This window comes from Phalacrocorax aristotelis, chromosome 3 (genome assembly GCF_949628215.1).
Source record: "Phalacrocorax aristotelis chromosome 3, bGulAri2.1, whole genome shotgun sequence".
Classification (NCBI taxonomy): Eukaryota; Metazoa; Chordata; class Aves; order Suliformes; family Phalacrocoracidae; genus Phalacrocorax; species Phalacrocorax aristotelis.
In genome coordinates this window covers 87,853,758-87,877,175 of record NC_134278.1, presented here as the reverse complement: position 1 = coordinate 87,877,175, position 23,418 = coordinate 87,853,758, and the positions used below count along the sequence as shown (strand labels likewise).

The following is a 23,418-nucleotide window of genomic DNA, read 5'->3' as shown; positions in this document are numbered from 1 at the left end:
CGCATTTAGCTTTCATAGTTGTAAACAGCACTTTCTGCATCCCTCAGAAAATTAGCTTCTCTAACAGCAACACTGGAAAACCTGTAAAATACCTCCTGTAAACATGATAAAATCCCCCTTGACGCTGTATACTATGGCTCTTGCCACTGTCACTTGTAAACCAGGGCAGTGACATTGTTTTTCAAGCATGAACACCAGAATGAATTTTCGACCCTGCTGATCAGAAGCAGCAGAATAAGATCAAGATGTCAGCGAGGCAGATTTCTGCACACGAGGCCTATTATTTGCTAATGAGATTTCAGCCATGATCCTCCTCACTCACATCCCTGAGATCAAAACACACTTCAGAGATCAAAATGCTCAGAAACAGGTTGATGGCAAGTCCTGACCTATCTCCTCTAACGTCGCAGTGCCATTAGGCTGGCATGGGCAGCACTAAAGAGTGCAACAGTCCAACTCTAGTCTGACTGTTTTTCTCTGGGGGTTCAGTATATTTTCCTGTGCGTTTAAACAACACAATGCAACCCAACATGCAACACACATGCTTAGCAGAGCCACGACCCACATGCAGTTTACAGAAGAAAACTGCAAAGGGATCAGCACACATTTTGGAAGGGAAAGGCAAGCGCCTTCTTTCTTACCAGGACTGAGGTAAGGTCTGCAAGTCCTGCAGAAATCACTCAGAGCTTCAGATATTCACTATCCCCTATCCCTCCATGCAGGATCCCCAGCTGCTATGCAGCACTGCCCATGCAGGTACTAATAGCACCTGAGGGGCTGACCCCATCCATATTATTTTCTTAAAACCTGCTCAACTCAGAGATTTAGCCTGAGCCGGGCTCAGTTGGAAAGTCCAGATCTCCTTCCTACATCCATTCCCAATCTCAGGGGAAGGTGGCTTTCACAAAGAGAAGGGAATTCAAGCATGCACACTGCAACATTTCAGTAGTTTCCTGAGAGAGGCTTAACTCCAAAGTGCCAACATGGTCCTCCAGTGCACCGCACGAATGAAACACTGGGAACAGGAGCTTGTGCCAGCTGCAATGGTCCTACAAGCTGGAAAGGACCAAACTCCCTACCTCTTTCGTCCTGGACTGGGGGAGAATTGGCTCAGGCCACCTCCTGAATGAAAGGGCAGCTTTCCTAATGACTGAGCTTACACTGCCAGCCTGCTAAGGAGCTGCATTGATTTGAAACTTAAAGGACAGCTGTTTGTTCCTCCCTTTCCACCCTGCTTCCTCCTTCCTGGCCAAAGGAGGGGGAAAGTTGCCAAAATAGACTTCATCTAGGTGGACAAGGATAGAGATAAAGGGAAAGGACGCCCCCTCAAAATGGAAAAGGAGGGAAAATTGTACCCTTAAGAACACAACACAGCCATACAACTGCTCATTTTGCCATTGTCAGAGGGAGGCAGTTGAGTCCAAGTAAAAGTGGAGTAACCTGCAATAGTCCTAACAGCTGCAAAACACTCATCACCAGCTGCATGTTGATTCTTAACTAGCTTCAGCATTAAATAAGTAACAAAAGGCTTTAGTGCTCCTAATGAAAACACAGTCCCTGCACTCAGTAAAATAACACAGACATAAAAAACCACCCTATTTGGTAGGAGAATTCATGTGCAAACAGGTTTCAGGTCCAAGCTGCTAAGATTGGGACAAAGCATTTGATGTGATTTGGGGCTGGGAGGAAATGCATGGTTCGAAGGCGTGTATAGGGGACACTTCATGTCTCCTTTTGATGTTTCCAAAACAGCCACATTTTTATATTTGTGCTAAGTCTCCCTGTTGTTTAGAAGACAATATGTGATCAGAAAAGGCCTTATAGACCCTGAGCCAGCCTTTGCATTTTTGCAGGAGCCTGTTAGATACTTTCCACTCTGCTCTGAACTCCTGTGGAAGCTGCTTCCAGACTCTTCTCCAAGGTTGCTGTGGAGCTGAAGGGCCTTAGGAAAAGATCCAGCAAAACTTCTTGCCTCATCTTCTGTAAACCCCTTGGACTCATGAGCATAAAGGATTAAGCAAATCAGCAGTCCAGCTACTCATGGAGTGTCTGCACACAGCTGCCAGCACTCACTTTTTCTTTCTAGGCAGTCTCCTCAAACGCTTCTTTTCCCCAACTGAAAATCCAGCTCCAACCACAGCAAAAATTACAATTCAGTCAATATCACAGCTCTGCAGACCTGAGTGACAGCACAAGGGAGCACTAGATACAGCCAGTTCTGCCATGACCACACACATCATCTGCACATCCCACCGTATATCAACCTGCTCCTCTGACTATATAGCTGTTCGCTGACTTTAGAAAGGACACTGGGATGAAGTTGTGTGGCAGGAGCAGCAGGACTGCACTCCCCTTCCCTATGTTACTGTGGCCAAGACTTGTTGCTAACCCAAGCAACAGGGCAGATCTTGACTAGCATGTTCTTTTGGATATTTATATGAACAGGCTGCAGTTAACAACTGGAAATATCACGGGGACTAGCACTGGAGAAGCGAATTTGTCTGTTTCTTTTACTACTAGAGTTGGACTCTGTTACAGATAAATTCCCCAAAGAGGCACAAGGTGCTGTAACAAGGCCACCAAAAGTGGTTGGGGTAGGATGAGAGGGCTTGTTCCCCCCAAGACACAACATATCAGTCCAGCTTACCCATCTGCAGAGCCAGGCCAGCTCTGACACAGCACGGCTCATTAGGACGGAGCTGAACACCATAGTGGTCTTTAGAGTTTGTACTGCAGCAAGGCTTGTGGTGCGCTCTGTGTTATGGCAGAAGGCCACAGGTATGCCTGAGGTATGTTGGATAACTCCTTTTCCTATGAGGCATCCTCCTGAGCAGCTGGAGGCCAGTCACCAGATTAAGGTCTGATCCAAAGAACTTGCTTTTCTCCCCTTGAGTAATACCTTCTGAACACCAGCTCAGGCGAGACAACACTTCCTGTCATTTATAAGATTAAGGCCATCTTGAAAACCACACCTGGCTTCAGGAGGCTGCCCTCACTGCAGTTCTTCACTGTTGGAGGGAAACAAACATCAAGTGGTTTATCACTTAAAGATTTAGAAACAATTGAGATACATTTCATTGGAAAAGCAGACGCACAGGCACAGAGAAGGCTGCCGAGCTGAGCTGAAACTGCCCCTCTGCTTCCCCTCCACCCCCATTCAATAAATTAATTGCTTTAAACATGGGAGGCAAGGCTTACACAATGCCAACAATCCCGCTAGGAAACCTATTTCTATTCTGAGGGGATTTGCTTGCTAGACCTGGTGTCAGCCAGATGAACGCTTGCAGCATGGGACTGCACGTGCATGTGTACTAATAAACCCCTGATGGTCCAGCCCTAACGAGTAAGGATCAGTCACAACAGCTGAACTGCCAGCAGCAGGTCAGCAGCAGATGTGTGTCACACAGCGAGGACACAGGTGGAAGCTCAGCAGAGTAACTTACAGTATATAGCATGAGAGGGTCAGCTTCATTTTGAAGCCTCAGTTCTGTTTATTGCACACATGGTACATATTCTAAAGATACAAGGCTATGCCAAAAGGCTCATTAAGAACATGGAAAACCATGCTAAAAGGGATCATTAAGTCTGCTTAGGCAAATAATCAAAAATATCTATACCACCTTAATTTGACTCTCCTTTAAATCAGTCCTTAGTTAGAGTCTCATTATTTTGTTTTCCACAGGACCACAGTCTCTTAGTTCAATGGGAAGTATTTTTTTGCCCCTTCACATTTTTGAAGTAGTCCCAAGCCTTATTTAAGCCATACAATCCAATTCCTACAGAGTATAGCATTAGGAACCTCTGCAGGTACATGCCCTAATGTTAGGTGAGTACGGTCCTGACAAAATCAGTGGATCTGCAGAGGAAGATTCAGAGCCCCTAAACTAGGAACATACTTCTCTTAGGTAACCACATAGTGAGTCCAGATGTAAGATAGTGAGCATTCCCCTATGCCTTTGAGACATGTGTGACACCTGTATCAGATGAGTCCTTTTCAGATATCACTGACGGTGTACAAAGAGGAACACAGCATTTCAGAGAGAGTTGATCTTTTCAACCCTGCTGTAACACAGGGATAACAATGTGTATTACAGATTTAAGAACAGGTTGACAAGATGAAAACAAGAGCTCCAGCAGTTTTGGGTGCTTAGGACACACACCTGACTCCTGGCGTCACAGAGCCCTGATTGTATACCAAATAAGCAAACTTCTAACTGCTTAACCTACATCCTGGAGTAATTGTCATTTCTGCACATCCTGAGCAGGCAACTCATACTGGGTACCAAATGACAGAAATACACAAGTGACCTCCTGCAAAAAAGCCAGTATCGTCAGCTGCTTCAAGGCAGGAGAGCATCACACTCCACTGTCCCTTCTCTGTAGTTTCTACATAATGCCATCCTTTCTCTTTAGCTATATGAAGCCGGTGCCCTGCAGAGAAGAGTTACACTGCACTACCCTGATTCAGAGAATAAGTCTGTGCAGGGCATGAGCCAAAGATCGGGTGACGACGGGATGATATGTAAGTAACGACTGTCACATTGCAGATGTGTGGCAGGACTGAAGCTCCAGTTCCAAATTACAGCAGCAGAGCTTAGCTTTTGAGGATTAGATTTTATGCCTACAGTCTGGATTTATAATGTACCTCCTTATTTTAAAATAATTTTGAAAACACATCTTCTAACATCTGGACTTGTATCAATGCTAAAACATACAGCAGCAGCTGCATTTAAACTCTTACATATCACAGTCCAGCTCTCTACCAAAAATGATTGATAGCAATAGCGGGCTGTTGCTATGCATGCAACTTGCACTCACCCCATGGGTTTGACACATTTTCTCTGCAGTACAGTAACACAGAGACTTGGGTCTCTGAGGCGTAGTTCCAGATTTTTGAGAAACACAGCCAGTGGGCACAGTGTGTGCACCTGTAATCCATCCCAGGCTTCTCTCCTCTCCAAATGCACCAGCTCTTCATGCTTGTATCCCACTTTCTCTACCACCTGCTCTTCCTATAGCTATCCCAGCTGCCCACACTCCAAGTCCTGCTTCACCTTTTAATTTCCCCTACTCAGAGCTTCTCCTGAGCTCTTGCTTTGTATTTTCTTCCAGCTCCTCCTCACCCTGCTTTTAGCCCTCTGAATTTGAATGTACTGTTTCTCCCCATCTCTCCATGCTCCAGGTTCACCTAAGGGAGCAGACCAGGCTGCTCGCTGCCTGTAGTGGCTGGACTCTTCAGCACAGAGGCCAGATTATGGAAAAACTTCTCTGCTTTTGTTGCAGACACTCATAGCAGCTGCTATGCAATTATTAGATGCCATATGCTTTTATAAATTATATTCAAGCATATATTGCAACCACCCTGTATTTTCAGACTGCTCTGAGATTTAAAAGATAATTGTGCAGAGGTGCACAACTGGCATAAAAGAGTTGCACCTAGATGTAAGCAGTTGAGCCAAAGCTGACTGATGCATCTTACATGCACTGAGGTAAGTATCCCTTGCATCCTATAAAGACTACTAGATATTCAGCCCAAGCACAGTGGTCCTGCAGTCCGACAACAAAACGTTCCACATGCCGCCTTCATTACCAGGTAAAATTCTGTACAACAACCCAATGTGATGAAGGGTTAACTTCAGTACACACTAATTGCGTTTGAGGGCATCCAAGTACATTATTTGTAAGCTTTATTTTTCTCATCTCAAAATGAATCTGTCAAACTAATGATATTCTGAGAAAGTCTTAACATTTCAAGTGCTGTGGAAAGTACAGGATTGTTAACACCTGCAGCAGGTGGTAATGCTCCTGGTAAGTCAGCACTGAACCACTGAGTGTCAGAGTGCAGTCTTTTGGATAATACAAGCAGAGTCCAGCTCTCCTTAGCAGTCATTCAGGGGCCTGCAGCTCACTTCACAGTGGGAGTTTTGGACTTTGTTTCATGGCCACGTTCCAACTCAGGCAATTGCATCTGAACCGGGTATCCTCTGCTGCTTCTGCTGGATAGGCACAGAAGCGCCTCACTATTAAATGACACTAGTTCTTGAGTGAACATGGTACACATCGACATGACCAATGACAATGCAAAGCAACGCGTATGTGCAAAAAGTATCAGCTACCATCCTGCCTACAAACTTACTGGCAAGATTAAACTAGATAAGGCATGCCGTGTCAATGGGAACGGCATGGAAGGACAACCCCGATGCAGCCAGATCTGCTAGACAAAACTTTCTGCATAAGAACAAAGCTGCCTATAAGACAGGAGGAAAGAGGTAGAGGAGCCTGCCTATCCATCCCACAATCGACAAGAAAGAAGGGTGCTTAAGCTAGGAGACAAAAAGCAATGCTACATTTTAAGGCAAGCAGCACCCACCTGAAAAGGCTGAATTCAGATGGAAGGTTTACGTTTTTCAGCAGTGTGAAGGTCTGTGGGATGCCTTTTTTTTAGCAGAAAACATAAAAATCCCATAAACACACTCTAGGTAGTACCAGGTTTCACAGAGTTTCAGACTGGTACATCAGTCACAATAGAAATCTCCTTTTCCCCCTGCCATTTCTCCCCCCTCCCCCATCTATGGTGGGCCACCAGTACTGCACTTGGAGACTGGAAGACAAATGGGCAGCTGCCTCTAGAGGCAATTGTGAGGAGACTAAAGATCAACTTGCAGCTGGCATTTCCACCCCCACTTCTCCTTAATACTTCAGTCCACTTGCTGCCAGACAAGGATCATGAGTCAGCTCCTAAACATATTCTGCTTTACACAATAGCTATAGCTCACTGCTGCAGCTATACCACTACTCTGGCTCCAAGGGACACGCCACAGTTATAAAAACAAAAGGACCAATTTTAACCTATAGCAGCCCAACACCAGAACGGAATGATGTAATAAGATTGCACTAAAGAATACTGTGCTAAACCTGTGAGATTAGTAAAGCTAATTTTGACATGTAACAGGCATGAAGTCACTACTGTAATGAAAATCAGCAGAAACAGCACATAGAAGTGTTTTTGGGGCTACATGGTTAAGCAGGTGGCTTCTGCCTAAACCTTTTCAGCTACAACAGGGTGCAGTTTGATACCACAGCATTGTATGCTGCAGTACTAATTAGAGGGCAAAGGAGCCAATTTAGCCTTTACAAATTAACTATCACAACCATAGGAGCTGCTCTCTCAATTCTGAGTAGCCACCACTCACTAACTCCTGCATTCACAAAGGTGGAACTCCAGCGCTCATCTCTCAAGGACATTTCAAGAAGTAAAAAAGCTTCCTTTTGTGAGGACAACATTTCAGCTTACCAGCTAATAACATCAGACTCAAACTTTCCTGTCACAAGTGCTGTCAGATGATAAAGAATTCAAAGAAGAGGAAAATAAAATGCATTGGAGATTTTTCAGAACTAGGTGTTAAGTGGTGACTACTGAGCACTTAAAGAGCTGTGCACATAGTAAAGGTTAGACATGGGAGAGCCTATGCCCATGCAAAGCACCTTCAAGAAATGTTAGCACCTAGAGGATGCCTCACCTGCAGAGAGTCCACTGATATCCTCTGAAGAGATGTTGCTGAACGAACTACAGTGCAAGCTAACATGTTAGAAAACTTAAGCAAATGTTATGTTTACATTTTGATTTCTAGCTATGAAATAGGCAAAACCAGTTGTCCTTTCTCTCCTCACCATAATTTGTGTTTCTTACAGCTGAGTATTGCCAAGCACTTTGAAGTCTCTAACCCAAAATACCGACACATCTTAAGCCGCATCGCACTACAAGCCAGAAGGCAAGTTGGAGACAGAAATAAAAGACTACATCACAGCTTGTTCAGAGAGACAGGACAATTAAAAACAAGTCTGCTTCTCCTCCTGCAGGACCCCGACAGGTGTGTTTTGTGGGACTGTGCAACACAGTTTAGAAGGTTCTACTCTTAATGCAGTGCATCAATTTTACTATCAACAGAAACTTGAATAATGTATACATTCTGTATAAAAAGCAGACTATATACTTATGTATCTTTTAAATTATTTTATTTTGTGTAAGCTAAAAGAAAATTTACACACTTAAATCTCAAAAGAACTTGGGCATGCACATTGACCTTTTTAGAGGTTCTTCTACATAGCTCTCTTTTTTCCATAGGAATTTCCCCAGACATTTACAACCCATAGTTTTTACTGTATATACAGCCTAAAACCATAGCAATCTATGATTATGTCATTTTACACTGTGCAAAATCAAACAGGAATAGTGGTACAACAGAACATAAAAATTTTTAACAGGTAAATTTCATTGTAAGACATTCATATAGTTTTGGTCCTTCTTTTTCAGATCAAACTGATTAAAAGCAGACAACCTTCTAATGACCCAAAATAATCAAGTGTTTAGACAGTGATCCATAACTCAAACAAGAAATTACTGACAACATACCTTTCAAAAGGCTATATAGTGACAGAGCCATACTACTGAAGTTTAAAGAACAAAAATCAATCAGCCAACCAATCAGCCAGGGGGAGGGGAAGGGAGAGAAGAAAAGGAAAACCACATCTTAAGCTTGTTAAAACATAAAGGAAATTATTGGGTTTTAAAGAAACAACAATAACTGAAAACCCACAAAGGGATAGTTTAACCTTTTAGGTTTTTTCCCAGCAACATGTATTTTAATATATGCAGGAAAGAAAAAGATGCTTAATGCAATCTGAAAACCTTTAAGGGGGGCTTCACAGATTGTGAAGATCAAAGTTCTCATTATGTGTTTCTAGGATTATTTTTTTTAAAACTTTTTAAAGTTTTGTAAGAAGGACACAACCAGTGTATTTCACAAAGACATAAATGTATACACCCCAGCACAACAAAAAGAATAGATCTTCAAAAAGATTTACCCCCAATTATTTACATTTTTCTCTAATATAAATTTAGGACTCCAGTATGTAAATAAATATACATTACTATGTATACCTTTCTAGTGCTGCTTACCAACAAATCATCTGAACTTGGTGTTTTTTTTTTTAATTAAAGCAAGATTGCTTTTTAAAACCCACAGAGGGAAGAAAAAAAAATCAATAGAAAACGTCCAATTCACATCACTTTAGTCTACCTTTTCTTGGCAGCTTGTTGAAGGTGTTAATGTGGCTGGGAACATCAACACCTTGGCATGCATGAAAGTTAAGTCAGGAAGGCTAGAAATCACCTTGGCAGCCTCTTCACTAAGATGTTCTTCCTTTTTAGGCTTCCTGTTGAGAAGAAAAAAACAAAGTGCATTAATCCAGTACCCGATATCCCTTGGATTACTGAAAGAACCACTGATTGAAGCAATGTTCTGGCAGTTTGTCTCCCATTGACAGGCACTTCTGTAAGCTTCCTGAAGGTCGTCTAATGTTGTAATACCTACCTGCCTACCAACAAAATGTTAACATAGAAAGTCAGCAAAATGTTCCTGAATATTGTTGCAAATAAGTTTTAAAAAAAAGATTTCCTATTCAGGTGCTAATTTATTTTTTTTTGGCAGGTTCCAGTGTGCAATTCTGGGACTACTCACTTGAAGAAACAACCATGTCCATATTCTAGGGATAAGACCATAGCAGCATTAGTTCTAAACTATCTAAATCCAGTATAATATTTTAAAATAAAATGGAAAAATCTTGAAAGGACATTAAGAAATTCCTAACTTACTTAATACTTTTAAAAGAAAAAGAAGGTACTTAAGATGTGTTTCTGACATGACTATACTCAGATTATACACTATACTGCTTTACATTGTGATCCACAAACCCTTTTTTCCCCTAGGGCTCATCAGCAGCAAAAGGTGGCTCACAACTTGTAGCTACTTGCTTTGAAGTGCAGTAGTATGTGTAGCCATAATGATACATACAACAGCTTGGGAATCACTGGTGTTTACTTTGCCTTTTGCATTATTCACACGAATTACTGAGCGCAAATGAATAAAGAGGTCTGAATCCCATGTCACTCGACTCTCACTATTATACAAGAAACTCACATTTCCTAAGTAAAATGAAGACTGGCTCAGACTGCTACAGAAGACGTCCCCACCTCCCTGCCCAAACACACATACTTTACAGATGTCTGGCTTATCTTGGAGAATGCTGCCTATTGCTAGAAAAACTAAGTATTCCATCAAATGTTATTCTAGTTCCAAAAAGGCACCTGCTGCACCCTGTAACAACATTAGAAATTCTAGCTAAATAAGCTCCCGCATCTTTGGGGTAAAAAGCTGAGTCAAAAGGCTTGAACCAAATAAACTGCCTTTCCTTAGAACACTTCAGAATTTTCCTTTCTATATCTCATCTTAGCTATAAACTTTAAACTGAGCCCATGAGAGGGCAATCACCACTCTGATCACGAAGCAGCACATACTTATATTTTCTTTTGTCAGCACCCATCAGGATTGTTTCCTGAACTGATCGGAGCTCAGGGGAAAGCAAGGGACTATGTGTTTGCTTCAGCAGCAGTCTCAGAATTTCTTAGTTAGGAGAAGAAGAAAAAAAAGAGCTAGAGTCAAACTCATCCTTGACATCACTGATCATCATGTTGACACTGAACTATCACTTTTGTTTGCTACTTGAAATCTCCACTTGATGAAAGATCTCTAGATGAGGCAGCCTAGATACTAAATCTGACTTTCCTTCACTAGAATAGCAATATTTTCTTTTCTCTGCTGCAGAGGAATTTCATGAGCCACTGACTAGGCAGATTACCAAATTCTGGAGGATAAACAAAGCTGTGTGCTGGATTTACTGAAGGAAAAAGCAGAGAGCCAATATATGCCTCCTTCTCTAACAACCTCACAGTCAGCTCTGTTTGCACTTGAAGGACTATCTCTGAGCTGTTGAAATGTGGTTGTCACCCACCACTGTGTTATCAGTATCTAGTGCCACTATTAGTAATCACTTACCACAAGCCTCTTAAAGGTACAAACTCCTGGTGATCGAGGACTTAGAGCTAACAAAGGAGTGTTTGACAGAGGAAGCTAAAGGAAGAGGGCTGACTCAGAGATCTGCATTAAAAGGAGTTCCTGTAATTGTTAATCAGGCACCGAGATGGAGCTCACACACTCCTTGCTATTTATATGCCTCTTCCTCTGCTCAACTGTGGCATGCTAAGAAATTGCACTGCTGGGCCCCAGAAGCAGTACTGCATTTTATGTGGTGATCACACGGAGGACCTTTATCACAAGACAATGCTATTGCTCTTGCTGTACTAGCTGGTCCCTGCACTGTCACCGTGGAACATGCACACCAGTGAGCAGTCAGACGTGAATCTCACCCGATTACTGAATGCTCCCCTCCTGGCTGGAGGCCCTTTGCAATAATTTATCTACTTAATGTGCTCTGTAAAAAGTACCCTAAAGAAGGACAAGTTAACACACTTACACAGCGAACGTTATTTAATTATGACCAGGTTACAGCTATAGATACAATCACTTGGTAATGAGGCTCAAAACATTTTTAAAAATAATCTCAGCACAGAGAGGGATGAGACAGTCTAAACTCTCCACTCCTCAGTGGAGAGGGGCAGGTTCCAACAGAAGACAATAAAACCGCACACTTCAAGTACCCTTTCTGGGCAACAGTCAGCACCTTCGGTAGCAAATATCACCAGGACAAACCCTAAAGAATTACTCACTTTCTGAACTTAAAAGACAAAGTAGCATCATCACTGCAGGCTATTTTTACCCTTAAAACTTATCAAATTGCTTAACAACTGTGATGCCTTTTGATAGAGGTAAGAGAAAGAACCATGTCAAGTCCATTCATTTCAGTCGCCACTTTTGCCAAAGATGTTCCCGCTGTCAAGGGATTCTTTTGCTAAACCTTGGTCTGTGGGGGGCTGTTGCAGAGCTTCTATTCATGCACTCTCAATTTCTAGCTACTGTGGCTTACAGAGCAGACATCCAAGTGGACTGTCAGTGGCATCTACACTACCTCTGCCTGCTTTGGAACCAGAATTTTTGATTCCTAAACCATTCAAAGGCCTAGCCCTGACTCAAAACAGGGTCCGGGCCTATTCAGGTATTAAAACTACCTTTTACAGAACACTTTGTCCCCATCCATCTCTTCTCTTGCACTAGGTTGCAGTTCCTCCCAAGACAGAGGGGATGTCCTAACCCAAGCAAATACTTGCAAGTCCCTCTACCTGTTGGCATAAAGTTTCCTTTTCAAAGGCACGTTAACACTAAGCTGCAAGAAATTATCCAGACTGACAGGCAGGAAAGTTGTTGGAAGAAAATTTATCAAGAAATAGGGAATGCTTTGATGATGCATCACTGACACCAAAATGTTCTGTTTTGCATTCCAACCCCTTCCTGTAGCATTCAAGCCTTTCAGGACTTCAGTCATCTCACGTTTGCAAAGGCTTTTGTGGATAGCACCAGCAAGGTCAGGCTCTAATAGCAACAATGAGTTGATTAGAGAAATGCACTTTAAATATCACTCTGTAATTAAGAGTTTGCCTGCTCTATCCAACACTGCCCACAAGGAGTATTTCCAGTTTAAGTGAGGGTTTCAGCCATTTCTTGGAAAGGTATCAACGCTCTGCTTTCCTTCAAAAAGACAGCAGATAAACTTTTGATCTCTGCCAATTCCATGGAACTGGGCACGGCTGCAGTCTCTCTCAGTGGAATGCTGTACTGGATCCCTGACCTTCAACACTTCCTGCTGCCAACAAGGTTTCAGGCCCAAGCTGAGGAAGAAGTTTCCACTCTTCTCCCAACACTTTCTGTCTGAGAAACAGACTTTCCAGCTTCAAGAGGTGGGTGTGAAAGCAAAAGATGGGGTTATTTCAGACAGAGATGACTCTTCACATGGCTTCCTACAGCTGAACAATGGTATTTTCACTATAAACTTAATCCTCAGAGGTCCTGAGTTCAGACAAGTTACAGACAGACATGGGGTAGCCTTAGCACAACTGAAGTTGACACTGGCCACATCTTCTGTAATCAGTTATCATGAATGGCTAATAGTCCATATTTCCAGCTTGGTGCATCAAGGTCATCCTTGTTGAGCTGGCTGTACCCAACCACACCTATTTTAAAGCCTCCAGTTCATTAAGAAAGAACAAAAAAAGTCAAAAGAAAAACAATTTTATTAGACAAAGCTAACATACTGCAACATATTTGGCATACTGTTGAGATAAGAGTTCATATCTCTGAAGGTTTCTAGCTTAAAAAACAGAAAAAATAGACTGCTTTTCTTTTAGAGAACATGAAATGAGAAAAAAACCAAACCCCACGCTTGAAGTTTTTAAAATTCAGAGTTGACAAAAACATATAAAATGTAGCAGTGAAAACAGCTGCTTTAAAACAGCTAATCCTTGTGTGTGTCTGAACTTAACTGCCAAGGCTGAGGTCCCCTACCTCTTCCTACAGTCTGATAGTATTGCTACAGCACAGATCTAGAACTTCTTCCTAACAGTAAGCCACATTCTCTAGTACAGGGGAAGAACTTGGACATCTGGTTAAAGAGCTTTGACAGCACAAGTAAGAGCTTTAATGTACACCGTGGAAGCATTGGAAAAAACCTATATTCCTCATATCAAAAAACAACAATCCAGAAAAATGATGGTCAACATTCATTTAAGAAAAGCAGATTTCCCTGTTCCTTTGCATCTTAAAGCAAGCAAGCAAGCAGATACAAACCTATGAGTGGAGATAAAATAAAGACACATTTGGAGTTTGCATGTCCCACTGAATTTGTGGTTCCTTTTAAATTAGACTTAGAATATATTACAAAAATATTTCAACTGTAACCATATTTTCTAATTAGTGAAAGTCAAACTTTTCCACTAGTGTATTTTGAGAAAAAGTATATGCACTCCATGGATACAAAAAAGGCAAACTGAACGCAGGAGACACAAAAATCAGCATTGAAGTGTGGAGTCCCCTCTACTGGTTCTCCCCTGAAATTTCATGGCTTGTTCTTTTTTATTCAAGTGTTTGCTTTGAACATTTTTACTGCAGGAAAACTAGCAAGATAGTTTTCTCAATGAAAAAACATGTTTTAAAAGAGCTCTTGAAAATTATAGTTTTAGTCATTTTAAGAAAGCCAGCTATCTCCCACCATAACAAATCACTACATTTGCCAGAACTCTTCAGACGTGCCTCCTAAGTGCTATGCTGCATGGAAATGCACCTAGTTTTAGAGTGCTGAATAAACCCTAAAGCTCACTTAAAAGTGAGGATACATTACTATCAGTTGCAAAGCAACTAATATTTGTTCCACATTGAGGCATGCACTTCAACAACGGAAACATTTTACTTGTTGAGGATGCCTCAGCAATTCTTTTAATGGGCACAAACATTAACTACATGTTAAGACAGTCCAGGATCCTACTGCTAAGACACACATTCAAAAAATAAACCCAAAGAACACAAGCTTATAAATGGAGAGACTATTCTGTACCCATTCAGCAGGCCAAACTTCAAGAAGACACTTGACACCTAAAGCCTTTATATAGACTCTACCTATAAAAAAAGTACAGAAGAACTTCACATGAGATCCATGAAGCAGAATGGACATCCTAAACGACCTACATGCTCGTTCCTTAATTCGCAACATCAAAATGAATCTGATGTTTGGTCACTGAAGTTTTGACAGGTGCTAGAAATACATGGGAAGGGACAAATATTTTCATAATTATTAGTCATTTTACTTGTGGAACATTCTGGATCTATAAATTACACACAGGACCAAGGAGAGTCTTCTGTGAAAGTCCTAGGTCACTGAACTACGCGGGTCAGTTTACCCTTCCATTCTTAGGAATCAGCTCTGTTCTTCAGAAGGTCACTTCCTCCGGTTCAGTCTTTGGCTCTAACTTTTCAACTTATGTCCTGGTGATCTTTTTCTTTCAGCTCATGAACTGTTTTTTCCACCTTATTTTAGAGTTCTAAAATAATTTGAAATATCAACTACAGTACTCTGAATTTATTATTTAAATTTATATTTAGTTATTACATTTAAGCCTTCTGATCATTCAAGAACTTCTGACCTAAAATAGCACACATATTCACTCCTCACATTTCATGCCACCCTTAGAAAAAGAAGAAAAAAGCACGACAAAGACTATTTACCTTGTGGATGTGCTTGCCTTCTCCACTGTGGACATGAGTCTTGCAAACGCGTCAGTCACTCTGTTGCTTGCATTGGAAGTTTCCAGTTTTGAGGTTGTCAATTCATACAACTCAGGATCCACACCTTATAGTACAAAATGATAATCAGTGATGGTTGGAGGCAAGTATAGCCATAATTAGTCACAGACCAACTTGCTAGAGACTGTTTTCTGTAAACATCTGAATCATTTATAATTTCAAGATACATGAAAAGAACATGACAGAACACGTCTGTGTTTCTGAAACATAGTCCTCTCTCCCCACCCTTTTTCAGTAGCTTTTATGGTTGTACTACAAAACACACGCACATCAGATCAAGTCTGGCATACAAGGTCTCAGTCTAAGAGTAAACAAAACAAATTTGATTTACCTTTTAGAGCGAAACACCTGTAAAAACTTCAGCTGTGTTAAAACGGATTGTTTCGATTACTTCAACTTAACAGTTTGTATTAAAGGAACACTGCATACTAACAGGGACCAACTCTTTAACAGGAGATTACACACAACACTGGCATGCATTAGAGTGCATTTAGTATCTTGCTTTTTACAAGAGGTTGTGTTAAAATTTTTAAGTGAGAAGAAGCAGCTTTTCTGATATATACAAGCAGAATGGCATTAAAAAAGTTACATAGTGATATGTATAATGCTATCAAAACTTAGTCTATGCTCCCTTTTTCATCTTTCAAGTATTTATAAAGCATCAAGTATCTGGACATTTCAGCCTTAATTTCCTCATTTCAGATATCTTAAGTCAGATGCTAAATTCTGACATCATAGACATTGCAAATGGATTTCAAATTTTATCAAGCAGATGTCATGCAAACAATGGAAACCTGCATCCAGAAAGATATGTATGCATGGATGAAAGTCTACCTGTTTAATATCAAGCATCACATCTCAGTAGGAAGTAGCTCTAGAATTTCCAGATATTAAGTATGTTTTCTTAAAAAAGCCTCTAGGAATTAGAATTATCAAAAAAGATCAAGAGAAAAGACTGTTACAACATATTTTGTTGCTCTGAAGCATTTTAAAATGGTGATATCCCTCTAGTTATAGCTTCAGCTATTTTATGCTTCATGGCTTTAAATGAAGTGTGCCTATGCACCATCCACAATTATAAATATTCTTCAAAAGCAGCGTAGAATTTTTGTACAGAAGCATCATGCTTTATAGGTACCTGCATTATAAACAAGAGTAACGCTAGCACCAGCTGGTTTGGACAACACAGAAGCATTTCTTACTACCGCAGAACAAACGCTGCAAATACATGGACACAATGGTCTTGTGTAGCTACCTAACATAAAACAGCATTTATAAACTGACGTGCTGATGATTTTACCCAGTTTACTTGCCTGGATCAAGACACTTTTAGAAGTACTCCTAAAATACCAGAAGATTACTAAATTTAAAAAAATGCCTGTGCCTATTGTCCAGCCTTTTCCACCCAGTAACTGCAGTACTACATGTGTAAACAGATGAGGTTAATAGTCCTCATGCCTGCTTTGCATGAACTCTCCCCTCCAAGCAGTATCTTGACCATTCATCATTTGTGCAGAAGTTAAGTACCCTTTCATTGTTAGTAAACTAAGCTGACCAAAAAGTAAAATTAAGAAAATCATCCGGTTAAGCTGCAGGAGCTAGGGGAAAGATGTGGTCCATTTAATATGAGTTTATTAGAAATTAATCAGTTCTCCTTTCAACCTAAATTTAAGTCTGGATTTTCAAAGTTAATTTCATCCAGTTTCATGCAAAACATCAAAATACGTACTGTCCTGAGACCAGTATACCAAGACTTTAAGTATCGTCAGATGTTTACAGAACATGGAAATAGGAAAGATCCCAGCTATTCCATAAAATATTCACTTTCAAATGGAAAGGAAGACTTGAAGAAATACACTTTGACTTGCAGAAGCCTGCGAAATCCCATTAAGGTACAAACTGTAAAACTTATTGAGAGTCCTTTGACATGCAACTCTGCAACAAATGTTAAATACAACCTTCTAAGTTACATCACTTAGACATTCACGTTTACAGTCTTGAATTAATTTTTGTTGTAGTGCGATGTCACTGCTCAATTTACTGTTCTTTTGGTTCTCTTACTCAGCTACATTTATCAACTATCAATCAACATGAAAAATAAAGCAATACACTAGATCTGTGGGAACATACTAGAAATACGTAAATCCCTGTTCATGATGTAGAATGCAAGTTTTAATAAAAAGTGTTTTTGCCTCCTGATGAAATCAGACTGAGGAGAATACAGTGTGATCTATAGTAAGTAAAATTAACATCTTTAGAGAAAGAACAAACTTCTATTACTGATAAACATTTCTTTAAGCCAAAAGATGTAACAATTTGTCTTTCCATTACTTTAGTTATTTTTAAGAGTTGCATATTCTCCATTTTATTCAAATGATTAGAGAATAATTACGGAAAGCACTGCAAAACCTTAATGAGATATTGAAGGAAAGTTAGCCAACGAAACCCCACACAAAGCTCCTAAACACGCACACAAACACACGAGCTGCAAGCCAAGAAATAAGTGACTTTCCCAGAAACAAGTCAGGAGGAAACAAAAGCCAAAACCAAAAAAACCCCCAAAAATAGGCACTATAGGGCATACCAGGGAAGGTGGTAATACCTGTAACTTGATGAAACAACAGCAACAACAACATAAAAAAAAAATGCAGTAAGAGGCTAACAGAGTATCTCTCCAGTAATCACTTCAGGTGTGCACACCATCAGGACACAAGAACATACCTGACTACACAAGCAGTACATGTACTAGGTACTGACGACACTTATGTCGATAGACTTGCGCACACTTACAAAAGAATCTGTAAAGACTCAAGCATTTGCTACCTATCTCTTCTGCAACAAACCTGCCATCCTTCATTTGATAATGACATTTCTCAAGGGTGGAATAAAAAGACATTTGGGGTGTGATGCCATAAAATTGCCTTCAATGATCAGACTTCAAAACTAAAAAGCAGGTTTTTAAAAACAAAAATGAGAATAATAATTATAAGCACTTATTTGAAATGTAAGGAAAAGCCCAAACCTCTTAAAAATTGATCTTTTAGGTTAAAATCACTAAGAGAAAAAAAACCAAGAAAGTGATTATTGTGACTTCAGGCATTGTATTGGAAGAGTATTTGCCTTATCTACTTAACCTATGCACTGGGATAAATCCCCCAAAACGTTCCCTTAAATTCCTGCAGGAATTTATTCAATGTGTAGGTTTTTACAAGCTCGCGCAAAATATTCGGAGCATGTCAAAACCATGTGATAATTGAATTCAATTACCTTCACATATTATTCAATGGACATAGTGGTGGTTTTGCCTCCCTTTAAGGGACTAAGTTGCAGATAAAATGCTTTGGTTTTATAATTAACATTAATGAACTTCCAATGTCCCACAAACATGCAACTATGCTTGTTTTTTGTTGTGAATGTTGTTAAAACACTTTTTTCACTTTACCATTAATATTAGTAGTTCACACAAAGTAAAAATTTACAACCTCATGGTAGCAGGAAACACCAGGAGGGTTGTGATATCTTAAGCCCCATAACTTTATATTCACACATAACTTCCAAAAAACACGACAGTCCTGTAATTTGAAGACACTCATTCAGAAGAAAGAACAAGCCTCCTTTTTGGAGAGTCATCACATCTACAGCATTTTTCAATTTCTCTTAAGTACTTAGAAAAGTTAACTTTCAAAATGTCTCATCTGAAACAAGTGTTTTAACATCTTATTTGCAAGAGCATAAGAGCCATTCATTCCTTCAGCATGTGACAAATACTGAGCTGACAGTACCTTTTAAATACTTTGCACTCAATACAAAACATCAGAAAAACAGAACATATTAAAGGAAAAACAGTAGAAAGACATTTTAGAGAAATGCAATGTAAAATTGCTCCTTGTTTATAGGAAAGTCAAGTGATGTGCTCATGCTTTTAGTAAGTCATTATAGTATTACATTTGTGGTTTTAACACTCTGCTGACCTGGGATTGTGGTGGTGCTGCTAGAGCTACTGTCATCCACGGGCCCAAAGAAATCAAGGTTCAGAAGAGTGGAACCTCCACTAGCTTGAAATTCAGTGACCGTGTTGGTAGGCAGCCATATAGAAGGTAAGCCAAGGGAGGGGTTTATGTGTAAAAAGGGGTAAGACACACACTTGAACATGCAAGTTATAATTAGTACTCAGTACGCAATTTAAAAATTGACATGAAAACAATGCTTACAGTATTAGTTTGTACCTTCTAAAATGTTAACAACTTAATTCAGTGCACATTTCCTCATGTACAATGCAGCAAGGAAATCAACACTAATAACTTCAAAATAGAAATATTTATTTCAATCTAAAAATGAAAGAGAACCAGCACGACCGAGAGAGAAAGAGGTGATCAGTTAAAGGGAAACAATATATAAGTCAATTGATAGTTAGAATATAGTGGGCTTTTCTCCCATCACTGAAATTTAAAGCCATTCTTTCATCAGGAAGACTTAGCAAAGAACAAAAAAAAAAAAAAAAACAACCCGAAACACTTTAGAGTTTTATTTAGCAGCTTTAAGCTATTAATTATCATTATCTTAAAGCAGTGTGAACACCAGATAACAAATGCCTGCCTAATATCCAGTTCTTCACTGGTAAATTATACTGTTCCCCTTTAGTACTAAACCAGAAATCAAACCAAGATACATTTTAAAGAAGTTGTTTGTTAAAAAGAAAGCATGATGATTGACTGAAGTAATAAGACACCAGACAACAGCAAAAGGGTCCATCCAGGCTTTCCTTCAGCACCATGATATTGCTATCCAAACTCCTAACGTCCCACATGTTCTTAAACACTGTGAAGCAACACCAGCACAGTGAGAGATGTCGTTTATTTTAGCCTGCTTCTGAACAATTTGTGTCATGAATTAATTGCTGTTAGCAGGCTTCTCATAAAGGTATCAGTTCCCTTACAGGTTTCTAGTCTGTTAAACAAGTTTCCAGAACTTGTTTTATTTACTTTGCATGCACTTACATTTCCGAGACTGGAAGCGGTGGCACAACTCACTTTGCTATTAAAATAGACATAGGTGAAGGGTCTTTTATGTGATAACTATATACATTTACAGATACAAATAAGTTTGTAGCTACCTCTGTAATTTAATATATTAGCTATAATTAGCTCTTGAGTGTAAGCAAAAGTGACAACAGATGAAGTCACATTTTTAAAATATAAAATTATCTGTAAATCTGAAAACTTTCCGCTCAAGAAGTATATCTTTTGCAAACAGTTTGTGGTTAAAATATTGTGCTTTGAAGTAGCCACTATACACAAGTTTGTAATTCAAAGGCTGTCTAAAGAGATAGTTCACTGGTGAAAAATACTTTTAAGAAGTAAAACTTGACAATCTAAAATGCTCATTTGTTCAGAGTTTCATTATAATCTGCAGTTACGTATATAATTAAGTGTTAATATTGCCACTGTATCATTAGCTTATGGCAGGAATCTAAAATAATATTTGACTTGGTATTTTTCAGACTACATAATACTTTACGTAGGGGCACAGTTGATCAGAAAGAAAGCCTGAATTTCCAAAGTTAGGAGTAAGAAATAAATATATATATAATATTTATATATGTGTGTGTATATTTAAAAATAATCAGCAGATAGATGTTTGTCTGAACTTTGTAGCTTTCTTATCTCTAGCTCTGGTGCTAGAGGCTCTACGGAGAGACGTACCATCTAAAGGGTTAGTAAGGCCACTGCTACTCCAGTCAAACTGGACAGGTGGTAGAGATTCCTAGAGTTGAAAAGTCAGAAATCAGATTTTATAGTCAGTTCAGGTTACAACAATGCAAAGCAGTTCAAACAACAGATTCTTTAGCATCTAAATACTAAAAAGACAACTAAATGAGCAAGCCCCAATATTTGGGAGGTGTGTGTTTTCATAATATGCACTAAAAATTCAAAGTAGATTTGTTCTACCACAGGAAGTCTCATTAAATTCTGAACAGTGAAGATTAAGTAACTTCTAACTCAAACAGGATTAGCAAATTAACTAAAAACATATTAATTGGAAACAAAGACCTTAAGGCATAGTTGAAAGTTAAACTACTATTACTTTCATGGAAGACAAGGCATTTTGCATAAAAAGTTATGTATACACAATTATAGGGCAAATTTAGAATATGGTTATTAATGAAAGCTGTCTGTACATCCATGCTTTGTCCTGATTATATATAAAATCAGTTATTTACCATCAAATAGCCCACGAGTCTTTTGGTTTGTTTTGCTTTTAAGAGACATAATCCCTACATGTGAGGAACAAACTATCAACACCCTCCCCACTCTACCCCCTTTAAAAAAAATATCCTGTGACTTATTATCCCTTAACAATTAACTCCAACATATAAAAAAAACCATTGGCAACAATGCTTGAAAAAGAGGAGAATGGAAACATTGACTCCTTCTGGGAGCCCATCCTTGCCCTTTCATTTCCTCTTGTTAAATCTTTTGCAGGCACACAGGTAAATCAAGCAAGCAGCAGGGACCATGCTTTAACAGGGAAAGTATATTCAGGTGCAGTGCAACTTGCAAGTGCTGTCGTTGTGTAATCTCAGGACACAAACTGATGGGACAGTATCAGAAGTGTCTGAAATAAGCCGATCTTTCTACTTCTGTGCATTACATTTCTGCTCTCTAGTCAACTGTCAAGAAGTACTGGGGAAGGATGTGCCTTCAACTTCTAACAGAACAATTATGGAAGAAAAGCAATGGAAGTTCTCTGCAGCATTATTCAAAGCGCATCACTAGCTGTCAAGCTTCCAGTGGCTGAGTGGCTGAGTTCTCTCCTTTTGTAGAAAGCCAGGCTTTACTTTTTTATTTTAAAAACTTAACTATCCAACACTGAAAAAATATGCAGATTCACAAATCAAGACTGGGGCAACCTGAGCTAGCTTTGTACAATTAAGCTAACTGTAAGAGGCTTTTGCTAGGAGATAGATGTTTATAGAAAGAAAAATGAAGGGAGTTGGAGATTTCTGTATTTACTTATAGTAAAAGCCTTGCCTAGAAGAGTCTTTCCTACCTAATGACTTGGAAAGATTTCCAGTGCTGAGCACAACTAGAACAGTGTTCACTCCATGGAGCTTATGGAGCTGATGCTACTTTTTTTTACTTTGCTTTGGTAATGGAATTACTGGCATTGAAATGATTTGCATGGAAACATAATGTTGGCAGTGCAGAAGCTACACCTGATGAAGTAATGATCACTACTATCAGCAGCTTGTTTCAAGTTTGTCACACTGAAAATACATTAAAAGGTGTTTGTACAAAAAAAAAAAAAAAAGAGGAAAGTGTGACAATTTAGTAGCTTTCTGCTCGAAGAAAAATGAACTCAAATTGAAACAAAGCAGCTTCCTACCAACTCTCACTTACTGCGGAAAACACCCACTACATTTTTTTGTGTCTAAAGACTGACTCAGGTCTCATGAGTGTGACAGAATTGCATGCAAAAGGTGGTTCCAATGACTGGCTAAGGTTTTCCCTTTGATGATGACTGGAATCGCAAATTTGCTAAGGAGAGGACAAAGGATGTAATGAATTCTTCCTACAACGGCGGGGGGGGGAATCTGACTCCAAATGAGTAAGAGTAAAATAAGTATATTAGTCTGCTCTGTGGGATGAAGCCATTCTGCTGACTTCAACCACTTGCAAAAGAGGCGGGTAGCAAGTAAAGCAGACACCATCTACGCAGGATGCTGGCAAGCCCTGGTCTATACAACAGCAAACAAAGTGAAGGGAGAGGGCAGAGGCAAAAGGCAGTTAAACAGAAAGTAAGTGTCTTCTGTTTCTAGTGACCTTGGCTCTAAGAAAACTAACTATCTGGGACACTTGAACACAGCATTGACATCTCAGACAATGGGAACATGCCCTGCAAATGGGAATACAATGTTTTGTCTTTCAGAGATTGCAAGGTTGCTAGACTACTATATTTACAATCAGTATTTAATAACATGCTTTAAGGAAAAGTGCCCAGTCTAGAAGGATTTTGAGAATCGGGGCAAACTGCTCTCACTCCTCCCTCCATCTTAGATTACAGGACACGGTACAGAAATGAAAAAGTATACTCAGCTGTCAGAGTACTACTCTGAATGTTAAGGAAGTGAGAAAGAGCAAACTAAAATGCCTGCTGGTTTTACTGCATCGTATTTCACTTTGATAAAAGCAAGAGATGTTTTCACACAGTAATTTTAGAATGGTATTATGTAAGAGCTTTTATAACCCAAAGGAGTAAAATGTAAATGTTT

At 39.6% G+C, this 23,418-nt stretch overlaps 2 protein-coding genes across 4 annotated transcripts in view; both read right to left on the bottom strand.

Moving 5' to 3' along the window:
- The window catches only part of ACTR2 (actin related protein 2), a 516,258-nt gene that overhangs the window by 275,589 nt on the left and 217,251 nt on the right, over nt 1-23,418 (bottom strand). The gene's annotated exons all lie outside the window — the stretch shown is intronic.
- The window catches only part of AFTPH (aftiphilin), a 48,857-nt gene continuing 33,433 nt past the window's right edge, over nt 7,995-23,418 (bottom strand). Inside the window, exons 7-10 of one of the 3 annotated variants that reach the window (XM_075088357.1) lie at nt 20,849-20,909; nt 19,118-19,201; nt 15,069-15,192; nt 7,995-9,216 (exon numbers count right to left, since the gene is read on the bottom strand). In XM_075088357.1, coding sequence (XP_074944458.1) covers nt 9,072-9,216; nt 15,069-15,192; nt 19,118-19,201; nt 20,849-20,909 — 414 coding nt within the window. In that variant the 3' untranslated portion in view covers nt 7,995-9,071. The remainder of the gene's footprint in view (nt 9,217-15,068; nt 15,193-19,117; nt 19,202-20,848; nt 20,910-23,418) is intronic. The other 2 variants (XM_075088359.1, XR_012659763.1) reach the window with 2 other exon arrangements.